This window comes from Leucoraja erinacea, chromosome 19 (genome assembly GCF_028641065.1).
Source record: "Leucoraja erinacea ecotype New England chromosome 19, Leri_hhj_1, whole genome shotgun sequence".
Taxonomy (NCBI): domain Eukaryota; kingdom Metazoa; phylum Chordata; class Chondrichthyes; order Rajiformes; family Rajidae; genus Leucoraja; species Leucoraja erinaceus.
In genome coordinates this window covers 23,121,081-23,133,964 of record NC_073395.1, presented here as the reverse complement: position 1 = coordinate 23,133,964, position 12,884 = coordinate 23,121,081, and the positions used below count along the sequence as shown (strand labels likewise).

Genomic DNA, 12,884 nt, shown 5'->3' with positions numbered 1-12,884 from the left:
TTGGCTGTATCAGATGGTCGTGTCGACTCTTTCAGGTTAAGACAGCTAGTCTTTTTATTATTGTTAAGTTAATTATTGTCACGTGCACAGTGAAAAGTTTTTTGTTGATGGTCGGCGTGGACGCGATGGGCCAAAGGGCCTGTTTCTCTGTTGTTCCCACAATGGGCATCACTAAGGACATATCATACTGCTTTTTTTGCAATTTTTCTGTGCACATGGTTGTTGCTGAACTTCAAATGTCCCTAGACTCATTACTGTGATGAGAAGGCCATTTGGCCCTTTGAGTCTGATGCTCTCGTTTCCGCCCACATTCCAAAGGGTGCAGAGAAGATTTACGAGGATGTTCCCAGGACTCGAGGGCCTGAGCTATAGGGAGAGGTTGAGCAGGCTAGGTCTCTATTCCTTGGAGTGGAGGAGGATGCGGGGGTGTACAAATTCATGAGAGGAATAGATTGGGTAGACACACAGAGTCTCTTGCCCAGAGTAAGGGAATCAAGAACCAGATATAGGTTTAAGCTGAAGGGGGAAAGATTCAATAGGAACCTGTGGGAAAACTTGTGGGTGCATAGATCAAGCTGCTGGAGGAGATAGTTGAGGCAGGTAATATCGCAACACTTAAGAAACATTTGGACCTACATAGATTGGACAGGTTTTGAGGGATATGGGCCAAACGCAAGCAGGTGGGACTAGTATAGATGGGAAATGTTGGTCGGCATGGGCAAGTTGGGCCAAAGGGCCTGTTTCCACACTATGACTCCGTGACATACAGTCTTAAGTTTAATTAGCCTCAGTAAGTTACCTCTAGTGTGGGGAGTGGATGAGACAGTGGGATAACATAGAACTAGTGTGAACAGATATGCGCTGTTCACCATGGATTCAGTGGGCCAATGGGCCTGTTTCCATGTTATATTCTTCAATCAATAAAAGCCCGAGAGATCAGAACTGTGCGCAATACTGCAGCATGGTTGCTCAAAATCATTCCGACAGATCAATTTCCTTAAACGGTTCCATGTATATAATAATTAGTTTTCAGTAAAGCCCTATTATTCAGTATTATCCTTTCAACTGTAAAAATGTTCCATTGCTTACAGCAGTTTGAGTTATGAATGGATATTAAAAATTAATGTGTGAAAATGTAATCGTACTGAATTTCCATCTGCGTTGCTTTAACCCTAAGAATAATTCATCTCGGCTGAGTTAACATGTTCAGAGGGTTTAGTGTCATACGTGTAGCATTGGGTGGCATGGTGGCGCAGCGGTAGAGTTGCTGCCTTACAGCACCAGAGACCCAGGTTCGATCCTCACTAAGGGTGCTGTCTGTACGGAGTTTCTTCATGAGACCACGTGGGTTTTCTCCGGTGCTCCGGTTTCCTCCCACACTCCAAAAATTTGAAGGTTAATTAGCGTCTGTAAATTGTCCCTACCCTGTAGGATAGATCTACTGATGGGTATTCGTTGGTTGGCATGGACTCGTATTTCCACACTATGTCTCTAAACTAAACTAAACTAAACTAATTCCAATTGTAGCTGAAGAACGGTCCCAAGGACTGCTCTCACCCCAACCATGGACTGTTTACCCTCCTACCATCCGGGAGGCGCTACAGGTCTCTCCGTTGCCGAACCAGCAGGTCGAGGAACAGCTTCTTTCCGGCGGCTGTCACTCTACTAAACAACGTACCTCGGTGACTGCCAATCACCCCCCCCGGACACTTATTATTTATTTTTTATTCAAATCGTTTGCTATGTCGCTCTTCAAGGGAGATGCTAAATGCATTTCGTTGTCTCTGTACTGTACACTGACAATGACAATTAAAATTGAATCTGAATCTGAATCTGAACCTGAAATGTCACCTATCCATTGCTGAGTTACTTCAACACTTTGTGCAGAGAGAAGGGGATGGAGGGGGAAGGGGGATGGAGAGTGAGGGGGAGAGAGGGAGAAATGGGGAGGGAGGGAGAGAAGGGGGAAGAGGGACGGGAGGGTGGGAGAGAAGAGGGAGGTGAGAGAGGGGGAGGAGAGAGCAGGGAGAAAAAAGTGGACAGAGGGAGAGAAAGGTATATGTGAACTAATGTATGGGGGGTATATAACGTATTGGTAGGCGTGGACTTGGTGGGCTGTTTCCACACTGTATCTCTAAACTAAACTCGACTCAACTAAACTCAACTCAGCGGAACTAAACGACACCACTACGCTGAGTGTAGTAACTGGGATTTGCATGCGGGGGTTTCCAGTGACATTGAACCCGCGACCCCTGGTTTGTGTGTGGGAGAGTTATCCCTGATTCACCGATGATGCTGACAAAGTTGACCTCAGTGCGAGAGGTTTAGTTATAACGGGACGCTCGACAAGATGATGATTCAATGGCATTCCTGTGAGACTAATGAAGGCAGTGTCACAGGGTGAGGCTCAGGCTGTGGGAGATTGTTGTGTGTGTGTGTGTGTGTGGGGGGGGTTGGTGTGCTGGCAACATGTTGCTACGTTTCATGACAGAATCAGACACAAAAGGATAATGCCTTGTGGCGTGAACTATTGGCTCCTCCAATCGACTGGGTAACTGAGAGAATTGTTTGTAACCCGAATGGAGTTAATGGGCTGATTCATAAGCTTGACAAATGTCTGACCCTGGATGTCACACACTGCTTCTCACCCCCCCCCCCCCCCCCCTCCTCTGCTACAGTGCTTTGTACTCTGTTCATCAGAATTCCACCCCCCCCCCCCCACCTATCCCATTTTCTCTCCCTCACGCTCTGTCCTTTTTCCTCCCTGCTCTCTCCCTCCCCCTCTCCTCCCCCCTCCCCCCCCCCCCTCTCCCCTTCCCCCTCTCTCCCTCTCTCCCCCTCCCCCCTCTCCCCTCCCCCTCCCCCCTCTCTCTCCCTCTCTCTCCACCTCCCCCCCTCCCTCCCTCCCCTCCCCCTCTCTCCCCCCCCCCTCTCCCCCCCCCCCCCCCCCCCCCCTCCCCCCCCCCCTCTCCCCCCCCCCCCCCCCCCCCCCCTCCCTCCCCCCCCCCTCCCCCCCCTCTCCCCCCCCCCCCCCCCCCCCCCCCCCCCCCCCCCTCTCCCCCCCCCCCCCCCCTCTCTCCCTCCCCCCCTCTCTCCCTCCCCCCCCCCCCCCCCCCCCCCCCCCCCCTCCTCCCCCCCCCCCCCCCCCCGTATGCGTCTGGAGGAGAAGCACCAGCGAAGGAGCTCCGTGAAGAAGATGGAGAAAATGAAGGAGAAGGTAGGGGTCAGCGCAGCAGTAGAGTTGCTGCCTTACAGCGCCAGAGACCCAGGTTTGATCCTGACTGCAGGTGCTGTCTGTACGGAGTTTGCATGTTCTCCCTGTGACCACATGGGTTTTCTCTGGGTGCTCCGGTTTCTTCCCCCCGCCCCCCACACTCCAAAGACATACAAGTTTGCCTTCGGTAAAAAATTGTAAATTGTCCCCAGTGTGTAGGATAGATAGTGCTAGTGCACAGGGTGATTGCTGGTCGGCATGGACTGGGTGGGCCGAAGAGCCTGTTTCTGCGCTGTTTCTCTAAACTAAACTCAACTAATGGTGCGCAGGGAATGGAGGGCCCAGCTCCTTGTGTGGGGTGGGAGGCAACACTCCTTGGACCTCTGGTCTTCCATCTCGCACCTTCCCTAATGATGGAGATCGCACCCTAGAGGAGGCTTTACATCTTGCGCAGTAGCCCTGGCTAAAGCATTTCAATCCATTCTCTGAACGTGAATAAGTGTCACCCACAGGGTAATCGATAATCTGTGAAAGTTTACATGGATTGCATTGGGATCAAGGATTCCCCAGAATTAATCAGGGAATATTTTTTTTAATTATTTCAAGAGTCAAGAGTATTTTATTGTCATATTCCCAGAGAGAACAATGAGATTCTTACTTGTATCAGCACAATAGAATATGTAAACATGGTACCCTGCAAACAATATAAATGAGAAAATAAATCTTCAGTGTGTGTATATAAGGGTGTTTCCGTAAATACTGCACTCAGCAGTGAAACTGAATGTCTCCAAACTTCCAGGTTATTTTCCTGTTTTTTATGTAATATTCCCATTGTTTCCTATCCAGTATTTTAAGTAGTATCGATCAAGGTGTATAGCCAAAATAATGAGATGAAGCAAAAATAAATAAATCTGTTTTTACAAAGAAAAATATCAGAAATGTCCCTGTATTTTCTTGCCTTTTTTTTGTGGCATTTTTCAAGCAGGAATTCATCAAATCCTGAGGCTAATTTATACCAGAAAGATTACATGAATTTTGCAATTAAATAATTCTATATAAGCCATATTCTGATTATGCTTATGATTTTTATCATTTATTACCCGATTAGATGGTTTTCTCATGTCCCAAGTTTTTGCTGCAGAACGTGAGTAGCGAAGCCCCTTTGGTCACGTTTGAAATGTGTCAACAAACCGTTTCAATATTTATTTCTTTATTTATTGTTTATATTTTGTGTTTAAGCTTTCCATTGAAATACTTAATAATGAATAATGAATAGAACTTCAAATTATGAAATAAAACTCTAGTTTCCAGACCTATTTTCACGATGCCTCATTCTGCAGTCCCTCCTGTTGTCAATGCTATTTATACAGGGTTTTTTTTGCACTAACCGCGATGTAAAAAAAAATTCAACCACCGCGATCATAACGACCCAGGCGTGAACTACTCGTGGTGGGTTAGGTGCTGACATTTTGTAAGGGAGTTTCAAAATCAGTAAGTGTCCCAAATGTTTTATAAACTTAAAAATATTTTTTTTTTCTTCAAATTTTAAAAGTATTAAAATTTGGTCAAATTTTGGTCAATTTTGATCAAATTAGCTCAGAAGGATCATAGGAAAGGCCATTTTTAATCCTGTGGTATTTCATTATGATTGACCCATAATTTATTTATTTTCCTCTGTTCTCCACAATTTGAAATTTGTAATAGAAAAAATCACATGTGGTTAAAGTGCACATTGTCAGATTTTAATAAAGGTTATTTTTATACATTTTGGTTTCACCATGTAGAAATTACAGCAGTGTTTATACATTGTCCCCCCCCCCATTTCAGGGCGCCTTAATGTTTGGGACACAGCAATGTCATGTAAATGAAAGCAGTCATGTTTAGTATTTTGTTGTATATCCTTTGCATGCAATGACTGCTTGAAGTCTGCGATTCATGGACATCACCAGTTGCTGGGTGTCTTCTCTGGTGATGCTTAGCCAGGCCTGTATTGCAGCCATCTTTAGCTTATGCTTTGTTTTGGGGGCTAGTCCCCTTCACTTTCCTCTTCAGCATATAAAAGGCACGCTCAATTGGGTTCAGATCGGGTGATTGACTTGGCCACTCAAGAATTGACAATTTGAAAAACTCCTTTGTTGCTTTAGCAGTATGTTTGGGATCATTGTCTTGCTGTAGAATGAACTGCCGGCCAATGAGTTTTGAGGCATTTGTTTGAACTTGAGCAGATAGGATGTGTCTATACACTTCAGATTTCATTATGCTACTACAGGTGCACAACCTTTTATCCGACAGCCTTGGGACCAGAAACTTTGGAATTCGTAATTTGGAATTTGTCGGTCTTCGGAATGGAAATTTTTTAGCGTAGATTTTAATGGCTGGCTCGGTGGTAGAGTGCCCGGCTCATATCCGCAAGGTAGCGAGTTTGCGCCTTGATCCCGGCAGTTCCTCGGTCGCGAGTTTCAGTCTTCAATGGAGTTTTTTCTTGCAGAATAAATGTCTGTATGAAATGCAGTGTGTTGAATGAATTCCTGAATTTGTAAATGTGACCGCAGCATTGAATCACCTCCCGCACTCATGTCACCCTAGCGGGGCTACATGCCCTAAGGCGGCTTAAGGCGACATTTTCACACTCTTATATCCGTGTGCAGCAGAGGCGCCAAAAATGTCTGGTTTCTTCCAGGTAGGCGATATACCCTCCTGGGCAATATACCCTCCACTTCTCTTTTATGAAGGTGAATTAGTTCCCCTTTCTTCCAGGACCGACCCGAGGTTCCGCTGTCACCTCTGCGGGCGACCCTCGGTGAACGCTCACTCAACTTTGTCTTGGGATTCCTACTCTCCCACGCAATGTACCCTCACCTTCTCTTTTATGAATGGGGATTTAGTTCCCCTTTCGTCGAGGACCGACCGGAGGTTCCGCTGTCACCTCTGCGGGCCGCCCTCGGTGAACGTCCTGTCTCCCTGTCCCTGGGATTATAGGGGGCGATCAAACAGCACAATACCCCCCTCCCCCTCCCCCCCCCCCCCCCACCCCCAACTCCAGAGGAATCCGCTCCCCGATGGGCCGCTACGGCGACAAGTGGCAGTTCGCCCACAGCCCGAGCTGCGCCACCCCAAGAACAGGACGCACCTTGCACACCAGCAGCAGCTGCCCCTCTGGAGTTGGAACGGGGCTGGGCTGGAGTTGCTGATCTGGAATCTCCGTGCTTGCAGTGGGCCTGGGGGTCGGTGTCCCGATGAGAGGGCGCAGCTCGGGCTGTGGGCAAACTGCCACTTGTCGCCGTAGCGGCCCATCGGGGTGCGGCTTCTGGTGGTCCCGATGTCTCCCGCTAGTTTGCAGTTTTCCTCTGGAGTTGGAACGGGGCTGGGCTGCTGCTGGCTGTGGGTCTCTGGGATCTCCGTGCTTGCAGTGGGCCTGGGGGTCGGTGTCCCGTTGGTCCTGACGTCTCCGGTGACTGGCATTGCCGACGTGAAGCAGTGCAAAGCCCCCACGCCGGTGCAATGGGCGGGGAGCTGGAGAGGGGAGGGAAGGGGTCACACACATGGCCAGGAAGCAGAGGGGTGTAGGTGGGGTGAAACTGAAGGGAGCGACAATCTGCTGCTCCCTGCCCGCTGAGTTAAAAAGTTCACACGCAAGACTGTGTATCGTGAGTCTACCGTGGGAACTTTTAAACTCAGCGGGCAGACAGCAGCATATTGTCAATTATTAACCCTCCCGCGCAATATACCTTCACCTTCTCTTTTATGAATGGGGATTTAGTTCCCCTTTCTTCGAGGACCGACCGGAGGTTCCGCTGTCACCTCTGCGGGCCGCCCTCGGTGAACGTTTTCAAAGACCTTTTTTCAAGGACTGAAAAAATGTCGCTATTCGGAGGTTTTCGTTATTTGGATCTTCGGATAAAAGGTTGTGCACCTGTACCATCAGCAGTTGTATCACCAAAGAAGATAAGTGAGCCAGTACCTTCAGCAGCCATACATGCCCAGACCATAATACCCCCACCACCATGTTTCACAGATGAGGTGGTATGCTTTGGATCTTGGCAGTTCCTTCTCTCCTCCATACTTAGCTCTTGCCATCACTCTGATATAAGTTAATCTTCATCTCATCTGTCCACAAGACCTTTTTCCAGAACTGTGGTTGCTCTTTTAAATACTTCTTGGCAAACTGTAACCTGGCCATCCTCTTTTTGCGGCAAACCAGTAGTTTGCTTCTTGCAGTGTAGTCTCTGTATTTCTGTTCATGAAGTGTTCTGCTGAAAGTGGTCATTGACAAATCCACACCTGACTCCTGAGGAGTGTTTCTGATCTGTCGGAAAGGTGTTTGGGGATTTTTCTTTACTATAGAGAGAATTCTTCTGTCATCAACTGTGGAGGTCTTCCTTGACATGCCGGTCCCTTTGCGATTAGTAAGCTCATCAGTGCTATCTTTCTTCTTAATGATGTTCCAAGCAATTGATTTTGGTAAGCCTAAGGTTTGGCTGATGTCCATAGCAATTTTATTCTTGTTTCTCTGTCTCATAATGGCTTCTTCGACTTTCATTGGCACAACTTTGGTCCTCGTGTTGATAAACAGCAATAAAAGTTTCCAAAGGTGAAGGAAAGACTGGAGGAAAGACAAGGTGCTGAGAGTTCTCTTATGCCTGCATTAAGGAGGCAAACACACCTGAAACAATTACAAATGCCTGTGAAGCCATGTGTCCCAAACTTTATGGTGTCCTTAAATGGGGGGACTATGCATAAACACAGCTGTAATTTCTACATGGTGAAACCAAAATGTATAAAAATGGCCTTTAATAAAATCTGATAATGTGCACTTTAACCATATGGGATTTTTTTTCTATTACAAATCATATACGCGCGCGCACACACACACACACACACACACACACACACACACACACACACACACACACACACACACACACACACACACACACACACACACACACTCATAAGAGCATGACATAGGTTGGAATTATGCCATTCAGCCTATCGAACCTGCTCCGCCATTCGATCATGGCTGATATAAATTTGTCACTGACTGCTCTGTTTAACCACCGATGTATGTAATTTATTAACTTGGAGAACTTCTGCTTTGTTTTCTTTCTGTGGTAGCGCCAAGCCAAATACTCTGAGAACAAGCTCAAGTCCATCAAAGCACGAAATGAATATCTGTTAACGTTGGAAGCAAGCAACAACTCAGTATTCAAATACTACATCCATGACCTGGCGGATGTAATCGATGTAAGTATGGACAAGGCAGGTTGGGTTTGACATCCATGGGAAGAACTACAAAATCAAATTGAAAGCTATCCAAGGAACAGTTTTCCATTGTATGTCAAGAGACATCTGACTTTAAAGATACAGCACGGAAACAGGCCCTTCGGCCCACCGAGTCTGCGCCGATCCACACACCAGAAGGCAGCAATTCTACCGTTAAGCCACTGGGCAGCCCACACCATTGTTGACTTGACCATGAGTTGACTTGTGGAGCTGCTGCCTCACAGCACCAGACACATGGGTTCAATCCTGACCTTGGATGCTGTCTGTGTGGAGTTTGCACATTTTTCCTGTGGTCACATGGGTTTCCTCAGGGTTCTTCCCACAACCTATAGACGTGCAGGTTTGTAGGTTAATTGGGCTCTGTAAGTTGCTTCTAGTGTGCAAGAAATGGATGAGAAAGTGGGATAACATAGAACTAGTGTGAAGGGTTGATTGATGGTCGACGTGGGCCAAAGGGCCTGTTTTCATGCTGCCTCTCGTAATCAATCAACCAGTTTCCCTCTGGCTTTGCAATCCACAACTCTTCTACCATTATCTCACACCTTTAGTCTTTTCATCACTGGCTTTTGACCAACCGTCTGTCTATCAAACCCCCTTCCATCTGTATCCACCTATCACTCCCCAGGCTTTGTCCTGCCCCTTCCTCTCTTCCAGCTCTCACCCCCCCCCCCCCCCCACCCCCACACTCCACCTTTACATTCAGTCCGAAGAAGGGTCCCAACCCGAAACATCACCTATCCATGTTCCCCAGGGATGCTCCCTGACCCGCTGAATTACTCCAGCACTTTGTGTTTGTCTTTTTAGTAAGCCAGCACATGCAGTTCCTTGATCCTCTCTCTATTCCCTTAAGCAATAAGCACTTTTGTTTTGGAAGAAGATATTGCATCAAACTGTCTGCAACCTTCTTTGAGAATTGACGGGAAGCAGCTTCAAGCGACAGAATAGTGTCAAGTGGTTTTAACCAGCGTGTATAAATAGAATTAATATAGATCTGTCTTTAAACTGGTTCCAAGCTGTTGATACATGCTATTTCCCTCTGACAGAACAGCTATTCTGAGGAGTAATTTTAATTGTGATTGGAGCCTATGTTCGTAGCAAGAAGCTTTGTCAACAAGTGTTGTTTTGTGCTGTTATGACAGCTTGAAAAGGAAGCAATTGTGTTATTTAGAAATAAGATTTAGCAAGCAAAGGCCTGTATTGTCCTTCAATAAGATGGTAGCTGATTTACAGCCGAACTCCACATACCTGCTCTTTACCCACTATAAGCAAACTCCCATAGTCATAGAGACACAGGGCCGCACAGCACGGAACCAGGCCCTTCAGCACAACTCGTTCATGCTGACCAAGATAGCTGGTCCCATTTGCCTGTTGGCTTGTTGCCATTGGCCGATATCCTAAACATTCCTATCCATGTACCTGTTCAAATGTCTTTAAACCATAGTTCTTGTACCTGCCTCAACCACTTTCTCTGGCAGCTTGTTCTATAATGCCACTCTCTGCGAGAAAATGTTGTCCCTCGGGTTCCGATTAAATCTTTCTCCTCTCACCTTAAACCTATGCTCTAATTTTTGATTCCCAACCCTGAGAAAAAAACTGCCTACCTATGCCCCTCATGATGTTATACACCTCATTAGCATCACCCCTCAGTCCCTGTGCTCCAAAGAATAAAGGGTTAGATATAGGTTTAGGTATATTACTGACACGTGTACCGAGGTACATTGCAAAGCTTTGCTTTGTATGCTATACAATCATTTCTGAAGTAGGATCTTGACCCGAAACATCACCGATCCATGTTCTCCAGAGATGCAGCCTGACCTGCTGAGTTACTCTAGCACTTTGTGTTTTGTGCAGGATTCCAGCTTCTGCAGTCTGTTCTGAAATCGGGGCAGTTAATGCAAGGTGCAGAATATAGTTCACACATTGTAACGTACAACTTTCAGAGGCAGTAACAAGATTTGTTTTGCACGCTATTCAATCACATCAGATAATACAATATATAAATACAATGGACTCCAGTACAATAGGTACAAAGGGGAAGATACAGAGTGCAGTTCTTAGCATTGTAGCACATCAGTTTAGACTTTAGAGATGCGGCGTGGATAGATGCCCTTTAGCCCACTGGGCCCGCGCCGACCAGCGATCAACCCATCCACACACACACACACACACACACACACACACACACACACACACACACACACACACACACACACACACACACACACACACACACACACACACACACACACACACACACACACACACACACACACACACACACACACACACACACACACACACACACACCCACACACACACACATCCACACCACACACACCCACATCCACACATCCAGTCAATCAAAGATCCCCAAATGGCTTGTGGTGATAAAGTGCACGGTGTTTCTGTGGAGTTGTGCGATGTTGTCTTGAGCTACTGATGCAAAGAATCTCGATGCTGGTTCAAGGCTTGGACGTTAATCCACTGTCTTTGTCTCTCTTGCCGTGCTAGTGCTGTGACCTGGGCTATCATGCTAGCTTAAACAGAGCCTTGAGGACGTTTCTCTCTGCAGAATACAACCTGGAGACCTCCAGGCATGAGGGTCTGGATATCATTGAGAACGCGGTGGACAGCTTGGACCCTCGTAGCGACAAGCAGCGGTTTATGGAAACGTATCACACCGCTTTCTGCCCGCCAGTCAGATTTGACTTCCAGCCACACATGGGAGACGAGGTAAGTCCTCTGCTGTGTATAATCTTACTTATATCAGAGGTATTCCCCCTGGATGGAGCTGATTGGTATCCACTCAGTTCTGTGGGAACAGCAGACCGTAGGAGAATGGGGTTCTAAGTCTGCCCCACCATTCAATCATGACTGATCTATCTTTCCCTCTCAACCTCATTCCACTGTCTTCTCCCTTTGACGACCCCTATAAATCATGAACCTATCAATTTCTGCTTTAAAAATCCCCATTGACTTGGCCTCCACCACCATCTGTGGCAATTAGTTCAAACGATTCACCCCCGTGCCCCTCTGTCTAAAGAATTTTCTCCTCATCTCCATTCTAAAAGTACGTCCTTTAATTCTGAGGCTATGACCTCTGATGCGGGACACTCCCACAACTGGAAACATTCTCTCTACATCCACTATATCCAGGCCTTTCACTATTCGGTAATTTCAATGAGATACCCACTCATCTTTCTAAACTCCAGCGGGTACAGGCCCAGAGCCATCAAATGCTCCTCATACATTAACCCAATCATCCACTGGATCATTTTTGTGAACCTTTCCAAGTCAAGTCAAGACAAGTCAAGAGAGTTTATTGTCAGGTGTCCCAGATAGGGCAATGAAATTCTTGCTTGCTGCAGCACAACAGAATATTTTAGGCATGAATACAGATCAGATCAGATTAGTGTGACCATATACCATAGAATATATATATATATATATATACATATATATATACACACACATACACACACATAAATACACAGGTAAAGTGCAATAGGCTGTTATAGTTCACAGTTTGTTTGAAGTTGTGTTTAATAGTCTGATGGCTGTGGGGAAGAAGCTGTTCCTGAACCTGGATGTTGCAGATTTCAGGCTCCTGTACCTTCCTGGACCCTCTCCAATGCCAGCACATCCTTCCTCAGACATGGATCCCAATTAGGAAAAACATAGATTGACTTGGGTTTGATTCTGACTATGGGTGCAGTGTGTACGGTGTTTGTATGTTCTCCCTGTGACCGTGTGGGTTTTCTCTGGGTGCTCCTGTTGTCTTCCACATCCCAAAGACGTACAGGTCTGTAGGTTAATTGGCTTCTGTAAAAATTGTAAATTGTCCCGAGCATGTAGGATAGTGCTAGTGTATGGGGTGAATGTTGGTCAGCAGGACACAGTGGGCAGAAGGGCCTGTTTCTGCGCTGTATCTCTAAAGTCTAAAAGAAAGTCTAAAGATGCAGACAACGTGGGCAAATGGAATTGGTATAGATGGGCAAAATGGTCAGCATAGACGTGATGGGCCAAATGGCCTCTTCCCTTGCTGCAAACTAAAACTGGGGGTTGTTTGTCAGGAGAACTTTGTGCCTCATTAAAGTAAACATTTTCCAAACCGATGGAACGCTGCCTGTTTTGTCTGTTTGATCAAAATGCTGCTTCATGCGACCTGTTTACAGAACATTAAATCAAAAACGTATTTGCCAGAAGGTTCGAAGTCTTTGAGGTACAAGAGAAGTGCGTAAATACTTAAAGCTGTGAGAAAAGGGCAAAGCCTAATTTATCAAAGCAGAATCTGCCTCGATACAATTGTCTTTGGTTTGCAGATTGCCCTGCTAAATTCATTCGCAGCATACTGACAGTATGAAGCATGATGAGTCATTGTTTATTT

The 12,884-nt window shown here is 46.4% G+C and overlaps 1 protein-coding gene across 1 annotated transcript in view; it reads left to right on the top strand.

Moving 5' to 3' along the window:
* The window catches only part of LOC129706383 (SLIT-ROBO Rho GTPase-activating protein 1-like), a 150,128-nt gene that overhangs the window by 84,338 nt on the left and 52,906 nt on the right, over window positions 1-12,884 (top strand). Inside the window, 5 exon segments of the mRNA XM_055650661.1 lie at window positions 461-483; window positions 1,935-1,992; window positions 3,139-3,217; window positions 8,330-8,458; window positions 11,009-11,230. Of these exon segments, the coding sequence (XP_055506636.1) occupies window positions 461-483; window positions 1,935-1,992; window positions 3,139-3,217; window positions 8,330-8,458; window positions 11,009-11,230 (511 nt within the window).